This window comes from Acanthochromis polyacanthus, chromosome 21, assembly GCF_021347895.1.
Source record: "Acanthochromis polyacanthus isolate Apoly-LR-REF ecotype Palm Island chromosome 21, KAUST_Apoly_ChrSc, whole genome shotgun sequence".
NCBI lineage: Eukaryota > Metazoa > Chordata > Actinopteri > Pomacentridae > Acanthochromis > Acanthochromis polyacanthus.
In genome coordinates this window covers 9,817,397-9,839,638 of record NC_067133.1, presented here as the reverse complement: position 1 = coordinate 9,839,638, position 22,242 = coordinate 9,817,397, and the positions used below count along the sequence as shown (strand labels likewise).

General features: G+C 40.7%; 1 protein-coding gene across 1 annotated transcript in view; it reads right to left on the bottom strand.

The window, feature by feature from the left end:
* mrc2 (mannose receptor, C type 2) overlaps positions 1-22,242 on the bottom strand; it is a 49,296-nt gene that overhangs the window by 7,446 nt on the left and 19,608 nt on the right. The window contains 21 exon segments of the mRNA XM_022193628.2: positions 935-1,173; positions 1,268-1,376; positions 2,880-3,046; positions 3,136-3,244; positions 4,192-4,238; positions 4,241-4,333; positions 4,416-4,584; positions 5,879-5,982; positions 5,985-6,044; positions 6,167-6,199; positions 7,375-7,504; positions 7,587-7,683; positions 7,761-7,903; positions 9,234-9,454; positions 11,650-11,792; positions 11,893-12,008; positions 18,572-18,676; positions 18,768-18,922; positions 20,537-20,728; positions 20,821-20,964; positions 21,208-21,321. Of these exon segments, the coding sequence (XP_022049320.2) occupies positions 935-1,173; positions 1,268-1,376; positions 2,880-3,046; positions 3,136-3,244; positions 4,192-4,238; positions 4,241-4,333; positions 4,416-4,584; positions 5,879-5,982; positions 5,985-6,044; positions 6,167-6,199; positions 7,375-7,504; positions 7,587-7,683; positions 7,761-7,903; positions 9,234-9,454; positions 11,650-11,792; positions 11,893-12,008; positions 18,572-18,676; positions 18,768-18,922; positions 20,537-20,728; positions 20,821-20,964; positions 21,208-21,321 (2,690 nt within the window).

Here is a 22,242-nt window from a genome sequence, read left to right as displayed (position 1 = left end):
GAATTTGAATGTGTTGGAGACAAAATGACCCCTGACAAAAAGTGGGGGGGGGGGGACACATCCCCACTGTCCCCCCCTAAACTGACGCCTATGGCTGTGAACGCAAGGAGTTTCTCAGCTTTGTCTATCTGCATGTCTGCATCATGACTCCACATGGGAAAGAATTACCAGAGGAATTTTAAAAATGCGATTGTGAGATTTTTCCAAAATATTCCAGCAAGACAACCATCCACAGCACAAAATCACACAAGAGTTGTAATATAGAAAAAAGTTGAAACTATGACGTGGACAAATATGTGTACTTTGCTAAAGAAGGCCAATTTGTTGGGCTCATATGAACTCAGCATGTTTAGTCCGAACCTGACCGGGGATAACACAGTGAATGCATAGTACTGACAGTGAAGCACAGAGGTGGGAGGGTGACAAGAGTTTCTCAAGAAGACGAAAGTTAAACCTATGACATAAATAAGTATAAATTTGTCCTGCTCAGATGGAGTCCAGGATGTCTGTTGTGAACCTGATCGGACTACCACAGTGAATGCAGAGTCCTGACAGTGAAGCACAGAGGTGAGAGTGTGATCATACTGAGCTGCATGAGGGGTATATATAAAAGAAAGACAGCAACACAGCCTCTCTACTGAATAGCAGCAAGAAATTAGTATCTGAACAATGTGTGAACATCTCAAAATGTTAAAAAAAATTAGTCTGAATGTCAGTAATGTATACTGACTTTTGCTGCGTTGGCTTTCCATGGTTAAGCCTGTGTTTTTAATAACAGAAATCTGAATTGTTATTTTTTAATTTTACATATGAGCAAACACTCTACTGTTCAACTTTCATTTGACTTTGTGATATTGCACAGGAGTGGACTCACTTCTGTTCCTCACTGTATGTGGTAAAACATAATGAGATATCTGTAGGTTATTAAACTCACTCCGTAGTTGTAGAGGGCGATCCAGGCTGGCTGGTGCAAGCTGTTGATGAGCAGTGTGAGGTAAGCTTGCTGGAAGGGATCCTTCACCGTGGCCAGAGTCCCATTCAAAGACGCACAGAGGTGCAGAGCTCCGGTCCAGTCCAGTCGCTTCTGCACGACCCGGTAGGTGACTCCGCCCAGCTCCACCGGCTTCGACAGGGAGTCAGGAATGAGGGCCGGAGCCGGAGCTAAATCCTGGTCTGAAGTCAGATATGATGATTTATATACACTTCTGACTGCAAAGTGACCCTCACTTGTAAATAACATCATTGTGCTTGCTGCTGAATGTCACACCTTGTTGCCTCTGACAGATGAAGCCGTTGCTTTCCATCTCACAGGCTCGGGAAGCCCACATGCCGGTTTTCTTCAGCGGGTTCCCATGAATCATCACCACACAGTTTCCCTGAGAGGTGACAGAGAATTAATCACAACGATGACAAAGGCACAACATTTATACATTGACTTATTCCATGCATGCCACAAGAAAGGCAAAAACAGAAATTTAATCACACATAATTAAAAGAAACTAAAAAAAAACTGTGTGAAAAAGGGTGAAGTTTTAGCTTATTAACTCCTACCAGCAACATGTCTGTGCATTTCATAACTTACTGCTTCCTGTTATCTTCAAAAGTTGTGCTTATTTTTACCCAGTAAACTGAAAAACACCTACTTTTTATGGTGATATGAGCATATGGCACAAGAAAATGAAATTTCCTCTTATTGCATAGTTTCCAGTTTTGCTCATGAACATTGTTGTATGTTATCAGAGACTACGGTAAGTCATTGTCTGTTTTAAACATTAGAAGAAGCCTGACGAACATTGGGAGCACATTTTTTGGTCTGATGAAGATAATTTTGTTCGGCTCAGGTGTAGTCCAGCATGTTTGTTGTGAACCTAACCAGGACTATCACAGTGAATGCATAGTCCTGACAGTGAAGCACAGAGCTGGGTAAAGGGGCTGCATGAGTGAAAAAGGTGTTGGGGAAATGACATTTTTAGATTTTGTTGAATTGCTTAATAGCTGTACTCACTTTTAGATCTTCATTGAGACTATTCCATAAATTTACACCACAAACTGATCGACTTCCACACAAACAACGAGCTATTTTCAAATTTAAACTTGCTCTTAAAGGGGAACTTCAGTTTTTTTCAACCTGGGGTCTGTTTTCATGTCATTTCATACATGTGAGTGATAGAGAAATTAATTTTTGACATAGCTCCAGTATTTAGCCAGGCAGGCAGCTTAGCAGCTCAGCTAGCAGCTCAGCTAGCGAAAAGTATGGGGCAGCTGGCCCCCCCGCGTCAAAGTCCGCCCTAACGTGCTTTTTTCCCCACACTGAAAGCAAATCTCATTCCAAAATCGCGCGAGTTCTCGCACGATTTCGGAACGAGATTTGCTTTCTAGCGTCCTGAGATTTGGATACAGACCACAACAAAGAGCAATCGCCAAATAATGTGGAGGTTTTCGTTCACTTCTCATCTCTAGTATGTTGTGGGACACTCATTGAGACTATCCGAGCCGGTCAGTGTGGGGCAAAAAGCATGTTAGGGCAGACTTTGACGCGGGGGGCAAGTTGCCCCATACTTTTTGCTAGCTGAGCTGCTAGCTGAGCTGCTAAGCTGTCTGTCTGGCTAAATACTGGAGCTATGTTGAAAATTCATTCCCCCATCACTCACATGTATGAAATGACAAATGAAAACAGACTCCAGGTTGAAAAAAAACCGAAGTTCCCCTTTAATTCGTAATTTGTGTTGTTGCTGCGCTGGTGAATAGTTGTTGCATGTTTTCACAGAGTAACTTATACTTACATTGTTTGTCTTGAAATTCACTAAATCGATCAATTTCAGACCATTTTATTTTATGTATTGATTATGTCCGTAGTGACTTGTGAGTGTTGTGGTTACCGGCGTCCTGTTGTGATGTGGTCCACTGTTGTCGAGCGGCTCTCCAGGCCCCCAGTAGGTGTAGCTGAGCAGGCCAGCCTTAGCCCAGTGGAAGTGACCTTTAGAGTCCGAGGTCAGACCCACCCAGAGGTCAGCGCTGGCGTTGTTTAGCAAAGTGGTGACAAAAGCTGCCAGGAAGAGAATACGGTAAATGACAGAGAGCATGTGTGATTATGGAACATCTCCTCTCCCCAGCGTCATGCTCCGCTGTAATTACCTTGCTCCAAATGATTGGACACCACTGCCAGAACACCTCCCTGTATCTCGCATTTCAGCTTGGCTGCTGACCAAGTGACCCGGTAAGACTGGTCAAACACTCTGAAGCACTACAGAAAAGCACATCTGAGGTTAGCTATGTTAGGCTGCATGACAGAAAACCTAAAATTCTTCTTCTTTTCTACTGTATTTTATACACTTCACTGCCTACTAGGGTTGCAACTAAGGATTATTTCAATAGAAGCTTCATTTGTTGATTGTTTTATTGATTAAATGATCAATAAATGTATAAAATTTTATAAAAGTACAAACAATTGGTGAAAAAATGTGTTTCCCAAATCCCAAGATGTCATATGTCTTGTTTTGTCCACAATTCAAAGATATTCAATTGACTGCCATAGAGGAGGAAGAAAAAAAGAAAATATCCACATTTAAGAAGCTTTCTTTCTTCAAAAAGTACTCAAACAAATAAAATGAAGATGAATATATTTGGCAATTAACGCAATGGTCAAAAATCAACTGACTGCAGGTGTATGGCCTGTATGATAAAGTTATTTGATGCAAACTAGACACCTTACATCCTTTAATCTTCTGAACCCCAAAGTTTAATGGGTTTAAAACATGAATGAGAAATCCTTGGATTTAAAACTTTCCAGAGGTCCTTGATTAACATGATCCAAGTTTCAAATTAGGATATTTATCGAAATCACTTGTCTCATTTAAAAGTCTGCCAAAAAACAACTTGCTTGTTTTAACCAGATTCTGTAAAAAAACAGAAAAGACTGCACTCTTTGGCACAACTGTGAAACCGTTGCTTGCTTGCGACTAACAGACACATAAACTGCTTGTGAGTTCAGAGAGTTCAACAACTTAAAGGCAGACCATGCAACTTGAATCAAGTACTGTGTGCTTAAAAAAGTCCAGCGTCTGTGCACAGCCCTGGTTCTGTCAATGGGCAACCCAACAAAAACGACACTAAACTATTTCAGTGTGTCCTGTGCATGTTTGTAGTCTTGTAGATTTGTGTGTGTGTACAGGACATGGGAGGGGAAGTTACCTTATGCTGATATGAAGACCACCCATCAGGGCATCCAGCGGGTGGGTGGGGGATGATGGAGTCGGAGGCATCGTTCCTGTGACGTTCACTCTCTTACAGATGTAGGGCAGGTCAGAGTGGCACTTCTGGTCGGACCAATCCGCTGTTCGGGTGTAAAAAACACCGACTCATGTCAAATGTATTGGATTTCTTCCCTTAAAGTCTGTCTTTGTGGCTGCTCTTACCTTTGCTGGCGGACAGGTGGACACATCTGCGATCTCTGCTGATTGGATGCGGCCTCCCGAGGGCCCAGGAAACGTAATTAAGCACCGAGTGGTCGGACCAATGGAAGCGTCCGTCGTTTTCGTACGTGTGAAGCCCCAACCACCAGTTGTCCCCCTCCATCTTTGTCATCTAAAAATCAGAGAGAACCAGAGCAGCAGTCCTTTAAATATATAATCATTTCATACTACATATTGTGGTTGCTATGCAGAACATAAACACCATGATCTGCTGTGAATTTCACACGTTGTTTCCTAATTGTTTGGTATTTCTCACAGTTTCAGGGCCGGACTGGGAAAGAAATTCAGGCCGGGAGATTTCCAATCAGTCAGGCCACTTCCGCCACCGCAAGGGTTGTGTCACGTGGGATAATGCACCAAAATTTTGTTTTTTCCTTCCAAAAATATGCCTTTTACAGTTATGTTATAGCAATTACAACACTACTAAACAGACAGCAAGTCTATTAACACAACCATAACGACAGCTCCATACAGTCCAGTACTTTTCTCTTCTGTAATCTCTTCACTACCCTCACCAATTTTTCCAATGTTTTCCTTTTCCTATTATTTATATAACATGTGGAATTAAAAAAAATATATTATTTTGTCAGCAAATCATTTAGATGTCAGCTGGTCATAGCTAATAGTATATGCAAACGCCAATGTTCATTTTATAACTGAAAATTGTAAGTCAACTGCCTATCCTACCTGAAGAGGGGGTCTCAAACGTTTTCAGGCTTCCTGCAACCCACCTGACACCTGTGGAGCTTATGTGGGCCAGACTCACCATATTTTGTGCATTAAAATTAGCATTTCATTTCCATCACCATGTAGGAACAAAGGTGTAATAATTATTTGATTCATTTCTCTACAAATATTGTTTAATGGTCGTCATTGAGAAGAACCGACCGTTTGTAAACTTAAGGGTGCTCCATAATCTTCTCTCCTTCCACTCTCTCGCCTCACTCTCATATCCCCGCTCTGCAGTGCATGCTTCCCCGTTGTCGCTATGAAGGGGCGGGCCATAAAGCAACTAACCAATCATGGCACGTTTCTTCTAAAAAATGTCACTTTGACCAATCCCTATCCTTCTGATTTAGAGCTCAGAGCACTTGCTTTGTGTGAGTGACAGGAGGGTGGGCGTGTACTCTGTAAGGCTTCTAGCGCTGCTGTCTCTGGCCTGTCTGCCAAAAAGCCGATTAAATTTTTTTCATTGGCCTGCCAGTCCGTGGCTGGCCTGTCCAGGCAGGCCAATAAGGAGGCAGGCCACCGGGAAAAGTCCGCCTCTCCCTATTGGCAGTCCGGGCCTGTTCGCAGTTATAAACCTGGATTCTGCTCGCTTGCCAAGACAGTGGTGATCGATCGCATTCAGGCATTAAATGAACTCCTACAAATGATGATGAACATTTTTAAAAAGTGCACCATGCCTTGCGTAAAGTGTTGGCCAGGAAAGCTTCCTCCTCAGCAGAGTGGACGGAGGCTAGCGAGGACTCAAACCAGGAGCAAATCCTCTGGGCCTGATCCCAAGTGGTCGGTGGTCGAAAAATTTATACTCGGCCTCCTGGAAGCTAATCCACTCTGGTGTACTGGTGCCTGAAAGATGAGAGGCCAGGGGTGACACATTGTAGGAGATTTTAATAGTCAGGAGATAATTACAGCATGCTAAAAAAATAAATAAAAATTGAGTAAATGAGAGCTAAGAAAATAAAACAAACCTTCTGCGTCTTCTGGTAGCTTCTCAACACGACCTAAAACACGCACACAAGAGAAAATGTATGAATGAAATACAATATACAATATAAACCCTTCTTCAGTATCACTTAAATGTCACCTTACAGGAATTGCATCATCTGTAAGTTTAACAGTAGAGCTGTTTGGTCTTATGTAAAATTAAACTAAGAGTTTGCGTTGACTATATTAAAAATAGAAGCCCCAAAGCAGGAATTCAATGCGACCAAAGTTAGTATAAACTACTGACATTAAAATCCTTTTTTCATTTTTCCCTAATATTTCATATGTCCACCTTTTTTTTTCTTTAACCCTTTAACACCCAAGAGTCAAACAGAAAAAGTTCTGGACACCCTGAAATGACAAAAATTATATATTTTTGAATTTATTGTCTACAAGAAAAACTAATAAAACTAAATGGTACCAAAATGACCCAATGCTGAAAATTCTTATTATTATGGAACCAATCAATTTTAAGTTTTTAATGGCTTTTTTTTAGATTTGTTTATTTTTATAGCTGTGGTTGCACTAAAATAAATTGCACTTGAAGAGCACCTTGTGGCATAGCTCAGTGAGTAGAGTGGCCATCTTGCAACCGGGGGGTTGCTGGTTTGATCCCCGGCCCGTTATGCTCACGTCTAGGTGTCCCTGAGCAAGACACCTAACCCCTAATTGCTCCTGATGGGGTGTGGTTAGCGCCTTGCATGGCAGCTCCCACCATCAGTAATTTGTATTTTTGTTGCAATGACAAATAAAGTTCTGTTCTATTCTTTGTAATGCGATATACATGTAAATGTATGGGTGTCCGAAAACTTATTTCCACCACTGTATTTAGGACAAAGGAGAGAGACAGGAAAGTAAGGAGGAGAATGGGGGGAGGGCCTGCAGCAAAGATCCAAGGGCTGGATTCAAACTCATTGCATCAGGGACAATAGCCCCTGTTCATGGGTCGCCCGCTCAACCAGCTGAGTTACTGGGATGCTCTGATAATGCAATTTTTAATCATTATAACGCTGAAGTGATTTTGCTCTTGTATACTTTACTTTTCAGGAATTTTCTTCCTGAAGATTTTGCAAATTTTTATAAATTTGGGGAATTTTTTTTGGATTTTTGGATTTTTTTCAGACAAAGCAGCAACATTTTTGGTAAGGACAACACGAGGGTTCACAGATGAAAGAAAAGGTCCAGGCTTTACCTCTGGGGATCTTGCAGATCCAGTCTAACTCAGAGTCACAGTGCATGGCCAGCCAGGTCATCGTGCCCAGATCTGTAGCAGCACACTGACGAATGTTGTAGTAGTAGCGGCCGAAGTTCTGATACGTTACCTGAGACACAAACAAAGAGTCAGCAGATTGTATTTCAGGAATGTGTCGGTGAACAGGTAAACTGAATGTTGCTGCTACTCACAGAGAGTCCATCACTCCACTTCCAGCTGCCATTGTCCATGGGGTTCCTGCGGTTCAGTCCGATCCAGAACCAGTGCTGCTCATGCTCCTCTGACTCTCTGCGGGTCGCATCATCATCTTTAAAAACATCGTCGTCATCATGATTACATATGATCAATTAGGAGTCCAAACCCACCCGAATTTCTCGTGCAGAATCTGCAGAACAAAGTGCTCCTCCTCAGGGCTGCTGATGCTCAGCAGATTGGCTCCATGTCTCTGACAGAACAGGTGAGCCTGCAGCCAACTCAGCTTTTGCTCCAGCTGAGGGTAATGGAACACCTGCACACAGGTGACAGAGGTGTAACTGCATGCGAATGCAATGCTCATGTAAAAGAAGCTGTTACTTCCAATCCTAGTGTTATCTATGGTTGGGTCTCGAGAAAAATTTACGACGACCCTCCTCCAGCACACTAGATGTCCCTGTCTTGTTTTGCAGAAGACCCGGTGATTCTGCTTATTAATCCTCCGTCATTCAACCAGGAAGCTGAACTGGAGCTGCCCTTCTCCAGCAGCATGGTTTCTTTGTTCTGTTGTTTGATGTACATTTTTAAGAAATAACTATTTTAGTCAACACGCCATTGTTGTCTTCCATTTTTGTTACAGTTTTTTTTAACAAATTACTTTCATAACATGACAGAAAATTGCAAAGAATTAAAAAATGGGCTTTAAATATCTGAAAAGATCTTTTAGTGCGTTTTAGCTGACATCTGCATTATCATTTTTTTATTAATATAAGACCAAAATTGTAACATTTCATGATTATTTAATGGACTCATCCAGACTCTGAACCAATAACATGATGAGAAAGAATAGTTCCTGAAATTTTGTCGTTCCAACAGCGTTAAATTTCAATGTGCAAAAAAAAATCCTACTAAAAGTGGATCAAAGGGCAATTTTTAAAGAGATATCTCAGAAAGTTTGTATATCAAGCTAAAACTGCTTAAATATTTTTTGGGGAAATATCCAAATTTAATGCTGTGAAAAGTTTTGCATGTGTTGCTACATACACTGCAGTATTTAAGCCTCTAAAAATCTATTTTTAAGCACTCTTAATGCTAAAAACATAGTTTATTATGTGCATTTATGATATTAAACCATTAAAACTGAATTTATTACATAGTTGCTGAACAAGACAACTTATTATAAATGCAGCAAGTTGCAAAAAATATCTTAAGAAATTAAATTTATGACACAAATTTAGATGAAAGGCAGTTATAATTGTAATATATTATCACACTGGAGAAGACACTTGGAAAACTACATTATTTTTCACTTGAGAAGATGATGAACTTGTGCAAAACATCAGTGAAACTACTTTTTTTGGTGAATATTTGTCTCTAAATTGGAAAAAGATAAATATTGAGGCCCCCAGACAGCTCATCCGGTTGAGGAGGGGCTAGTCCCCGATACAGTGGCCTGGGTCTGATTCCCGCTCATGCTCCTTTACTGCATGTCTTCCCCCCACTCTTCTCCCTACTTTCCTGTCCGCCTCTCAACTGTACCTATCTAATAAAACCAAAAAGGCAAATATTTGCATGAAGCATTTGCAAAACTGCACTAAAAACTTGCAGGAAGACCCCAGTGGATGCGACACATCCCCGTTATTGACCTTGTAGCAGTATCGCAGTTCGCTGGCGCTCTTCCACCCGTTGGGGCAGGATCCGCTGAGGCTGGGGGTGGGCTGAGGGACGGGAGGCTCGGGGCTCAGCGACGTGTCCTGGTTCTGCCGGCAGATGAATTTGGCCTTGGATGACGCACACTCCTTCACCTCCCACAGACCTGTTGCGAAGCCCGTCGCCATGGAAACGCAGGCGCCGCCACCGATGCTCGCTGAAATAGATACGGGGTAGGTGAGCCGAGGGAGGAAAAAGAGGCAGCGCTGATGAAACGAGTGGAAATGCAGAGAGGAACATGTAGCGGAGGGAAAACAAAATGTGGACATGAGATGCTCAAAACACAAGCACCACATCTGGTCACTCCTGCCTGGACTCTAAAACAGCAGTTGGTTGTTTTTGTTTTTTTAAGGGATGAGCCTGTTTTATTTCAATATTTAGATCATTTTCCACACATTTTAACATGTCTCTGTGCATGTAAATCAAGAGAACAAGGAGAGGTCTTTGGGTTATCTTTCTATTAGTCGCTGAACTGGAAACCTTCAACCAGCCAAGCAAACTGACTTCAATCTGCTCACAGGTCAGACGGTTCGCATCTTTGGATCCATCGGTGCCTCTGCAGCCAGACGCTTCGCCCACATCTGTTTTGTGATCACGTCTCCAGGTTCGGTTCAGAAATTATAGCCGTTGTGAATCTGAATTCCAGTGATAGTCTGTATTTTACAAGTGGATTCCTTCTCTGTTTGCTGCTCAGAGTGACAGTTTGTTGGACGCCGGAGCTCAGACGTGTTTTTTTGTCGCAGGTATTCCAGTTTTAATGCATTAAATTCACATTAACACTTAGCCCCTGCTGCTGATTTTCTTCTATATGCAGTCTGTTTGTTAATCAAAGCTGCTTTAGAGCCAAATCCGTATATCAGGAAGTAGGTCTAAATCTGTATTTTGGCTGAAGAAATAAACACCTGGGTCCAATATGTTTTCTTCTTGAACCCAAAATTGGCTCATGTTTTGGCCTGAACTGAAAATCTCCAGCTACATTATCAGATTAGATGAAACTTTAATAGCCCCCTCAAGGAAGTGAACTCAGCACAGTGAAAAGGAATAAAGGAACAAACAGGCGGTGGGTTGAGAAGGCCGCGTATAACAACCCCAAAAAAGAAACAGCAGGTAAAATAAAAAGAATACAGCAGATGTAAAAAGCAAGAGATGAAACAAGTTGGCAGAAATGTGGAAGACAGACTCCTACTACATGAGCTTCAACCTGTAAGTCGTGGTTTTTCTGTGGGTTGGGATTCGAACCCCAACCTCCCAAGCGAAAGTCCTCCATCTAAAGCCAGTGTTTTACTTTCCATGACTGTTTATACTGTGTCATCTAATGAGTAAAAAGCCCTGTAATTGGCTGAAAGCATTGGTCATGGGTTAGATCTTCTGAAGTCTGAAAACAGTGTCAGGACTATAGGAGCGCAGAGCTATAGTTTACTCTTGATTTACAACATGCTGACAGGTTTGCTCAGAATTTTTTCCCCAGTTATGGCAAAACAATGATGATGCCTACCCATGCTTCAACTCTACGAACCGGGAAGCCCACTAGGGAGTTTTAAAGGCATGTTTTCTTTTTAAAATTACACAATTTATCAGACTCTGAAACTGTAAAACAGAAGGAATCATTAGATTTTCAACCTTCCATCAAACTAATCTCCAGTTCCATTTGAAAAATTAAGCAAATCTAGGTTTTAAACAGGGATATTTCATCAAAATTGCTATATTCAATGTGTCTCATTTCAAATTTCTCCCAAAAAATAAACCATTTGAAGCAACCAGAATCTGTAAAAAAAAAAAAAAAAAAAAAAAGGAAAATTTAAACTAAAAAATTCAATGCATTTCAGCACTATCATAAAGCTACATGGAACTCAGCTACAACCAATAGTGACATGACAAAAAAGTCTGTGAGTTTTTGATTGAACTGCAGGCTGTGTTTCAACAGAGAACCAACAAGACATTTATAAATAAATGAAAAACTGTAAGTACTTTTGTTCTCTCTCCTTCTAGTCATGGTTGTGGTATTTCCATAGACGTGCAGGACTAAAGTACGAGTCCAGAGTGAGGCGTTATCGGTTAAATCAAGGAAACATTTGAACCGACTGAGTGATTAAAATCATAAGCTGTAGTAAGAAATATATAATTCCATGTACAGGTTGTAAACCAACGAAAAGCAAACCAACTAAGACAAACATGCCAATATGCTGACTGGTAAATCTTTTTTTGAACAACACGAATTTCCCTTTACTGCTAATGAAAGCTGATGATTTATATCCATAATATCTGACGTTAAAGCTGCTCCACAGTAAAGATGATCTTTATAATGTTGTGCTTTGACAACCAGGTCATGAGGTAACCAGCTGGACATCCTACCTGGCTGGTCTCGGTTCCAGTTGGTGTAGGAAACTTCATCTCCGCTGAGCCAGTGGAAAGAACCCTTCTGATCATGGAGTCCGATCCAGAAGGAATCTCCGGAGCGACCGAACACCAGGCTGTTGGCGAAGGCCTGCTCGAACCTTTGGGGATAAAAGCAGCTTTAAGGGAGGCGGCACTGACAGGAGACACTGAAATGTCCTGTAATCATTAGCCTGTTGTCCAGTATGTGGTTTTATCCACCTGTCAGTGATGGTAACCAAGGCGGCTCCTTGGTCTTCGCAGGACTTTCTGGCTTCTTCAAAGGTGAGAAGATCTTCACCCACCCAGTAACAAGCTGGACTGTGCCACTTCCAGCCCTGAGAGGAGAGTGCAGCAGTTTAGTAGGATGTGGGAAATTTACAGAACATGAAGTAAAAACACAGCATGTCCTAGTCAGGAAAGCAGACCACCAGATTCTCATGCTGCATTTAAAAGATAAGTGAAAAAGTCAAAGAGAGCAAACGCCTACAAGGCCGTGCAACTCTTTTAATTTGCTAATTTCAAAACGTTATTTAAAGTCAGGAATATAAATGTGCATCAAAGCACACATGGAGACAAATAACCATGCTGAATTTTTCAGAAAATGTTTTGTAAATGTAAGGATACACGTAAATATCAAGTGAGTCAGACTCCTGACTCATAAACAAAATCACTTAAATGTCAGAAAATCCAAAAGTGAGTCACCTCTCAGTAGCTGCATTGCTTCTAAGTTGAACAGTAAAGTATTTCCTCTTCTGAACAATCAAAAACAAACACTTGATAAAGACTAAATTGAAAATATATAGGCCTCAAAGTAGAAACTCGGTACAATAAAAGTGAGCCCACCTGTCATTTCCAACCAATCTAACTGCATGAACATGATAATAAAATGAGCTGTGAACACCAGAACCTTTTTAGCTTTGGCTGTGTCTGTCTGCATCTCTTCATCATGGCTCCCCGTGTAATAGAACTGCCAGTGAAACCGAAAAATCTGATTGTGAGGCTTTACAAAGATGGAAAAGGATCCAGGAAGATCAAGTGAAAATCAGTGGAAAAACAGTGTCAACAGAAATCAGGAGGTATAGAAGGAGCCATAGTACCACCAATCAGCTCTGCAGTGGAAATCCTCCAAAAACTACGCCGCAGACAGCGCACTACTTTCATAATCTAGCTCTAAAAAACAGCAGCAGAAGTGCTCCAGAGTTGGCACAAGAGTTAAAAGTGGAAATCAGAGTTTCTGTGAAGCTCAAACAATCTTCATAATATCAACCTTTATGGATGATGCCCAAAGAAAAAAACCTTTGCTTGCTGTTTGGTACAAAACTGTCAAAATTAAACTTTGCTGACTGTTGAGATCACATCCTAAGGTGAGATGAGACCGAGATAAACTTGTTGGCTCAGATGGAGTACTACAATGAATGTATAGTCCTGACAGTGAAGCACGGAGGTGGGAATTTATAGACAGCACCATGAATATTTGTGGACAAAACAGAAAACTGGCTGACATGATGATGAACAACACTCAGAATTTTAAAGAAGAGGATTATCCGAGCCTGAGAGCCACCTAAAGGACAAAAAACCCCTGACCTGGACGAATGTCGCCTGACGTAAATCTGAAAGAACATCTTTGAGGCATGAAAATGACAATGCACAACCTGACTCTCAAATTGGCATTTAAATGTGTTTCAGTAGCAACCCTTACTTGGATGTTTAGAAACTAGCAAACTAAAAACCAAAACATGACAGACAAAATCAGGCTTCTCTTTTTCGTACAGCGAAAATAATCATAAACGGCATCTCTTCTCTATGATGAAGAGCATTTAAATGATATTATTTACAGATAAAACAGCTCCATCTTCTAAAAGCTGTCGGGTAACTAATTGCAGAGTGAACAGAACAAGTCCGGGCAAACACAAATAACTTTTCCCTGGCTTGGATCCCTGCTGCCAGCTCAGTAGCTGTGGACGTGTACAGGCGCAGAAGGCAGCCAGCGTTCAGACGGGGTGAGATTTTTGCATGAGAATGACAGCGAGAGTCGAGCCATGCACAGTTTTGTGTGAATAAACCCAACCTCGGGCTTTTCTGCACAACCACGTTTGGCATCTGGACAGAAACCTCAACGATTACAGCTGCTCGAGAGGCTTGATCTGTTCAAACTCACGCCTCCCTGACACCCTGTAAAACCCTTCCTGCTCAGTCAAAACACCACAAAACACTGAGGCCATGTTCCCCATCATGTTACATATGACATGTGTCAGCTGGGATGTGCTACTAGTCATGTTATTCACAGGCTTTTCGCATGATTTCCTGTATAAATGACACAGAAGCTGAGCAATCCAAACATTTTTTCTTAACCACACGGCTTCCATCACTTGAAAACAAGCAGTGTGTTGAATTTTTGTGGGTGGAAGTAATCGGATTACTTTGACTTTATCATACAAACCACCGACTTGTTGGCCTGAGCTTCCCTAGGGACATAAGTAGCAAAACATCCAAATCTTTCTTGTGGAAATCACAAATGTGGGAAGTTTCAAAGAGAATACTATAGCTCGGCTGCTCTAAGTCCAGTATCGGCTCGGTTTCAGCTCTGGTTTTGGTCTCCACCAGCTCCTGAGGGAAATATCTGGCTCCTCGGCTGATAAACTCTCTGCAAAGTTCACCAGCTAGCAGCTAACTGTGTCTGTGTGCTGGTTTGTTCTAAGATTTTTGTCTGAAAAATGAGTGTAGGAGGGCAGTGAGAGTGAGCTAAAACTTTCAGGATGCTGAATTGAAGCGAAAAATTGCTGTGAAGCTCCATGAATCAGAGGGAAGAATCGAGACTTCCATTGATTTTGTTGCAGCTTTTGGACTGATAATTGCGTCTTTTCAATTGATTTAAATGATCTGATTTGCCAGAAACGTTAACCAAATTACATTTGGACATTTTTGAAGACATTTGTGAAATTTTAGCGTGATATATCAGATACTTTTTGAGAATATAATTTTTTTTAAAAATGCCAGTCGAACCACTTTGGGCACAATTTTTTCTTACTTTGAAATTTTGAGGCTGTTTGAATAACAATATCTCAGGAACTATTAAAGATAAAAGCCTGAAATATTCACAGTTATTTCTCATCATGTCATTGATTCAGAATCTGCAATATTAGACAAGTAGAATAAATAGTCTTTGGTTAGGGGTGAGCTGAATGAAAAGAAAACAACAACAAAACACTGAGCGTGCCACAAAAAAGTCCTATTTTGGAGCCTGCATTCACACAAGGAATGAAAATACAAAATTTGTCCATATTCCAAAAAAACAACAACAATAAAGATTCTTAGTTATAGACGGAGAATCATTGTGAAACTCAGATTATCTAGCAATATTTTAAGTTTTAGTGGTTCAACTTGTTCAACAAAATAACTTTACTTTGAAATCTTTGTAGCCAATTATTTCATATCTAAAGTATTCTATATGTTTTATTTCACACTATGATGACATGCAGCTACATCTGGTTCAGAAAATATCACTAGTTGACTTCTGCATTATCAGTATTTTTTGTTAATATGAGCTCAAAGATGGAACATTTCATAAGATTTTGTTTCATATTTCAACTCACCCATAATCAAAGATTGTTTGATCTACTTGTCTAACATTACAGACTCTGAATCAATGACGTGATCAGAAATTACAGTGAAAATTTCAGGCTTTTATCTTTGATGGCTCCTGAGATATAGCTGTTCAAGTAGCCTCAGATTTCAATGTGAGCAAAAACCTGCTCAAAGTGCAATTCAAAAATATAAAAATATCACAATGTACTTGACATATGAACTTCAGATTTCACAGATACTATTTTAAATATTGATAGTTTATTTTCAAAGGTCTCTGAAGACTTGAGATGGAATAAACTTGTAGATCTTACAAGTTGTTGCTCTGCTTTGCCCTGTTTTTAAATAGTTTACATTTACTTTGCTAATCAATACACAAATCTTCACCCTGTCTTACTTTCTGGCATGTATTTTGCTGTTTCCTTATTGATTATCATCTGCAGGATAACAGTTATCACACTGTTATCCCAATATTTAATATTAAAACTCATGATTATAGACGCCTTGATTCTTTTTGTTTGCTATAATTCTATTATAACTCGTAGGACATGATTGCGTGAACACACAAGCTGTATTTTTGATTAATTAAATATATACCAACTAAAATAAAATGCACAAAAGTTCAGAGAGTTCAGAAATTGAATTATTTTCGTGTCCCTGTGGAGGCTGAGGGGCTCCAAGCAGCTGCCTCCAACATTAAATCTGTGTTTTATTACCTCTCTGATTATTTAAACATGAACTTACTGATAATTAAACTCTCTGGAAGCACAAAAACATCAGCTCTTGCACCGAGCTGCCGCTTCAGCGAGCAGATGAAAAAAAAAGTCTCCATTAGGTTTTGTGAGAGACGAGGCGGCACTCGATGGGGTAAATGTGTCGAGGTTAATGTCATCGAGGCTCTTTGTTCGTTTCACACGTTGAAGCCAACTCGTCTGCTCGGGACAAACGCCACGCCGAGTGACCCACATTACCACCCCTGACGGTTTGCTCCCTGGGGAGGCGGCTTGAGATTCATTACAGCAGACAAATGGTCCGTCCACACTGAGATCTTTGTTGGAGGTAACAGCTGAGCAGCAGCACGACTCTCCACTTCAGACCGTTTGCACCATAAATCAACCTCGGAACAAAAACACGCCGCTGAAGGCTACAGACTCACACTGAGACTTCTTCTTTTCTCAGTACCTTTGTCAAACATCACTCAGAAAACCCACTAAAGTCACTCAGACAGTGAACATTATCAGCAGTGGTCAGACATGAGAGGCTTAAAATCTCATGTGTACTGTAAATAGAATAGAGAAGTCTGTTTAAAAAAAACTGAAAATCTGGCAGCAAAGGCTTCAGAAAAAATATGTCATAAATAGTTGAATACTTTAACGGTAAAAAAAAACTAGAAAAGCACTCAGAGAGAGCAGACCTCCGCCAAGGATAGAGAGGAAAACAGGAAACCCATGCAGTAAAGGATCATGAGCTGGAATCAAACCTACGTCTCTGACATAGTTCTGTTTACGAATCACCTTCTTAACCAGTTGAGCTATCTGGACACCTTGCTCCAATTTGGTGGACGACATACTAACCTATGATGTTTTTGTCATATTTTGAACCACATACTAAAACATACTAAAGAATTCAAAGTGATCCAGAATCCAGGATCCTTTCCGGATTGCCACCAAAATGAAATCAGCTCTTCCTCTTACCATAGTGTACATCCCCTCAAAATTTCATGTGAATCTGCCCAGGCATTTTTGACTTATCTTGCTAACAGACAGACAGACAGACAGACAGACAGACAGACAGACAGACGCCGGGTGTCACATAACCTCCTTGGCGGAGGTAAAAATCAAAACAATAAAAGTAACAACAGATATCTTTTAAATAATTACATTTTGAGGTAAGTAAAACTTAATTTGATGGTCAGACATTGTGAAAGAACAAATCCATTTTTATGAAATTTTTGATGGGAACATAACTTCTGTTGTTTTGTTTTTTTAATTTAACATGTAAATGAATTACTTTTTCTATAACTTTATTGGATTTTATCTGTAATTTAACAAAACTGTAAGAATCTGCAAAATAACATTTTTTTCCAGCTTTAATATAAATGTATTTCTTTTAAAAAAAAACATATCTGTGATTTTACTAGATGTTATCTGTAAATTGTGGAAATCTGCAAAATTTAAAAAATGGTTCAAAAATACTTTACAATTAATAAACCCCTATTATGAATGTTTTTTCTTTCACAAAAATTGTAAATATTTGGAAAATAATCATTTTTACAGGTTTGAATATGGTTTTTAAAAATGTAATTTTATGTTTAATCATTGTAAAAAAAAGATTATTTGTAATAATGCAGATTTTTGATGTGAATATTCTTTTTAAATTTGGCCATTTTTTTGTTGTTTTTTGTTTGTTTTTCAACAATCAACATATAAATTAATATTGTTTATTCTATGGATTTATTAGATGTTATCTTTAATTTATCAAAATTTGTAAAATATTGTTGAAAAATATTTACTATTCAGTCCATATATATATATATATATATATATATATATATATATACTTTATCTTTCAAAGAATGGCAGATATCTGTACAATAATATGTTTTGCAGATTTAAATATCGCAAAGTGATTGTAAATAACACTGTAAAAGAATGAATTATAATTTAGAGTATAGATAATATAGATCTTTGGTGTGGATAATGTTCACAGTTGTGGCCTGTTATTTATTTATTTATTTTTTGCTTTTACCTGGTAAACTAATATTTTTTCTCTGATATTACTACATGTTATCTGTAACGAAACAAAGCAGGTTAAATCTGTCAAACAACAGTAAGCTGAATGTTTGTTTTTTACAGCGTGGAGAGAATAACGAGCTGCGTAATCAGGAACAGCTGCAGATGAGTCCTGCGGCTACAAATAGTGATCATATTCTGTATTTTCTGTTGGGTGCACAAGCTGAATGAAACTTGATATTATTCAAATGCCTTGAAAGCAGTTTGCTTTTCTTGGCCTGTAAAACTACACGTGACGCCGGGAGCAGGGTGCATTCGCTGTTGGCTGGTTCAGCCTGGTAAGTTTCCCGGTTAAAGCGGAATGATTTATACTCCAGTCGGAGTCTGGGGGCGAACTGGTGGAAGGATGAGAGATGGACGGGAGCTCTGGGAGAAGAGGTCGAAGGTGAAGCAACGGCTGAAATGTTTAGAATAATAATTATGCTCCCGGCAACACCACAGAGCTGGAATCGGTGGCTGCAGAGATGCTTCATCTAGTGCAGCGCTGGTGAAAAGCTCTATGCAAAGACGAAAAGAAGTAGTACTTGTTTGCAGTCCTGGTGCTGAGGCTTCCCGTCACTCTTGGTTCCTGGTTTCTTGCAGATGGAGGGCAGAGTCAGGTTACAGGGGCTGTCGTCCCAGCGGCCGTCCTGCACATGAAGGCAAACAGAAGGACAGCTGGTAGTTATATACAAATACGTGACGGTGGAGTCGATGTGAGGGTGAACGGAGGTGACTCACGGCTCCCCAGATGGAGACGCAATCTTCCTGGGTGTTGCGGAAGTTGTTGGGTTCGAACGGGTGCCAGTAGGTGAAGATGACCGGAGTGTGGTCGGTCCACTGGAAGTCCATCTGCATGTCGGTGTCGTGGAGGCCGATCCAGACCTGGTCGATGTCTGGAGGAGGAAGACTTTACGGTCACTATGTGTCATTTCAGGTCGAGGTGTTGATGCATCACCGTGTCAGAGTTTATCTACTTGTTATGTGGCATCAAAAAGCTAAGTTGTATAAAACACTCTGGCTGAATTCTGAGAATGTCCTGTGTTTTCAGACCTGGAATTTTTGGTATTTTCACCTTTAAGAAACTGTCTTAACTGGCAACCCATTTAAAGAGTTCAATATCTGCAGATATAAAACTCCCACAGCAACACAGACAAAACCATTTCTAGCCGATCAAAATGAATTAATTCCTCCAGTAAATCCCAAATTTCAAATTTATTGGCTCAAGAAAATGGTAAAAAGCGCAAAATTTCAAATGTAGGTGGTATTGTGTAATCAAGCTGAACTGTTTGTGGGACTAAACCTGTGATTCCTGACTTTATGAGCTGTTTTTCAGGTCAGGAAAGAAAAGAAAGCATCTGGTTTCCACTGTGTATCAGTCTGATATGAAGATTTGGAGCATATAATGTGGGAACCATCTCTAAATACAGGTCATATTTGTTTTCTGTTCATTTATTGATGTTTTTAACCAGGAAACACATCCAAATCAATTTCCTTTCCGGATGCACATAGCGTTTGTTCCTCTGCATTTAAAACAGAATCAGAAAAACTGAGTTTAAAAAGCTTTCTGATGGATTTCAGTGAACTCTTTCTGAACCGGCAAGACTTCAACATTAGTTAGACGCACTGCTCATCTCACTGTTTGTCCTTGATGGGCTGTGATGCTGTTTTCTTTTTTTGATTTTTACAGCAAATGTCAAAATCCCTGACTACCCCCATCTGGAATAAATCCATCAGAGTGTCTGTTCTGTTGCTACGAGTGGGAACCCCGCAGCACAGTCATGTATAGACTAGGGCTGGCCCGAATAGTGGTTTTTGGCCTCCGAATATTCGGGCCCTATTAAAAACGAATATCCGAATATTCGTTCCGCCCCGTAACGTCCGACGAGGGGGGGTGGCGGTGGCTTGTGGCGGAGACAGCCCGAATATTCGGATCCGTTCGTCTGGTCTCCCGGGTGCAAATTTTGCCTTCGTTTTGTCTTCAGTTAAACTGAAGAATTCCCAAACAGCGGAAGTCTTCAGCATCTTGTCTTGTGTTTATGCAACGAAGTGAAGCGTGACGTCAGAGTCGGCAGCCACCCAGCCATTCGGGTGGTGTTTACAAACACGAATGGAGGAGCCGAAATGAGCCGAAGTGGGCCGAAGGTGAAGGGAAGAGACGAGCTCCGAATATTTTCGGTCGGGGGGGGAGGAGGAGGTGATCACATAGACAAATCTGTATATGTTATAGACAGATGTGTATATGTTCATGTGATCACAGGATGGGATGAGCTGGTATGAGCCGATGTGGGCCGAGGGTGGAGGGAAGACAGTGACGCCGCATATTCTTTCCGCCCGGTAACGTCCGACCGCAGGAGGGGGACGAATATTCGGATACCAAAGTTAATATCTGGATACCGCCGGAGCGAACGAATATTCGGATATTCGGGATATTCGGGTCCAGCCCTAGTATAGACGCACAGTTCAATGCAGAAACACAAGTAAAAGATAAATTAGCTATAAAAAGTCACCTTTCTTGACATTGCGTATGATGAACTCCAGCTCAGGTAGCGTGTGGATGCTGACCAGGTTGGCCTCCATCTTCTGGCAGGTTTTCTGAGCCGCATCCCAGTCGGTTTTCTCTGAAGTGAGCTTGTAGCATCCAGCCTGGAAGGCCTGCCAGCCCACATCGCACTCATATTTCTCATCATCTGCCCACGAATCTGTGGAAGCAAAGAGAGCATAAAAAAATACTCCATTAAATTCTGGATTTTCTCAGTTTGGAGCGAGTAAACTTTGCTGCTGCTGCACTGACCGGTAGTGAAGGGATCCAGGGTGGCGTTGGGCCTTTTCTTGCAGACATACGGCAAAGCAACAGAACAGTCTCGGTTCTGCCAACGACCCGATGACTCAGTTCGAATCACCGCACAGTTCTCCTCCTCGGCGTGATTGGGCTGGTCTGGAGTTGAGAGAAAAACCTCTTCAGAAAATTACCGCCAATCTTCAAATACTCCGAGGGTCAACAGGAAAACAGTGCGGCTGCGTTGGACGGCAGCCAAGCGGGTGTAAGAAGTGCTAAAAATGAATATGCATGCTCACTCAGCCTTCTGAGGGGAATAAACATTGAAAAAAAACAAGTATCAGAGATATTTGAGGCTTTAAAAGACAGACGGAGAAGCTTGGATTGCTTTAACAGGCTAACCTGACTCCCAGTTGAGATATTTGAGTGGTGAGGAGTCGGCCCACTGCCAGCCTCCATTGATGTCGAGGTCATTGAGGCCGATCCACAAAGCAGCACTGTAGCCAGTCAGCAAACCTAAAACAGCAGGACAACACCTTCCATAAATCAAATGAGTGAGCAGAGAGAGGAAACTCCTTCTATGAACTACATAAAATATGACAAGAGTAAAAACTTTCCACTCAGTCTTGTGCTTCACTTAGTCAGACCTGATTTTAACAACCATGCTGGGTGGGCTACTGAACAGTTATGCAACAACTATGGCTGAATATTGGCAACAGGGTCACAACCCCTCAGAAAAAAATCAATCACTCCTGTTGGGAGAGGGAATGTGCAAACCAAATGCTCTGCAAAGATTCTGCTGCGCTACAAATTCGACAGTTATTGAGTTTCTGAAATTTTTTATGCTTCTCACTGGCGAAGACTCAAAGGCTTGATGAAAACATGTGAAATGAAACAGAAATATGGAGCTTTTATTAAGTATTATTCTGAGGAGTACCAAGGGTGCAAATACACTTAACACAACTGAGAGAGAAACACCAAAAATCCCCCAAAATCCAAATTATATGAGGTTTTCATTGTCAGTTTGGTTGCAAATCAGAAGCTAATTATTGAACTGTTTGCTCAGTGTTGATTCATTTGTGTTTGTTTCAAATTTCCGAGGTTTATTTGCTTCTATTTTTAAAATAGAAGCAATGTGTCTCTCCACACCGATCACTGAGTCTGCCATGTATAAGCTAATAAACAATAACTGCTACTGTAAATAATTTAATGATATAGCTTCAGGCTGCATCACTCGTGTGTCTCAAAAGTCAGCGAAAATACGTATTCATTAATGCATCTTTCAAAGAAATAGCTTCAGGAATTAGCATGCATTATGTAAGAAAAGGAGGAAGCCTCTGTGCAATATCACTTAAATGTCAAATGATTCAACAGTGCATGACCTCTAAATAGCTGCATTATTTCTCAGCTGTGCAGTTGGGTATTAAATCTCATGAA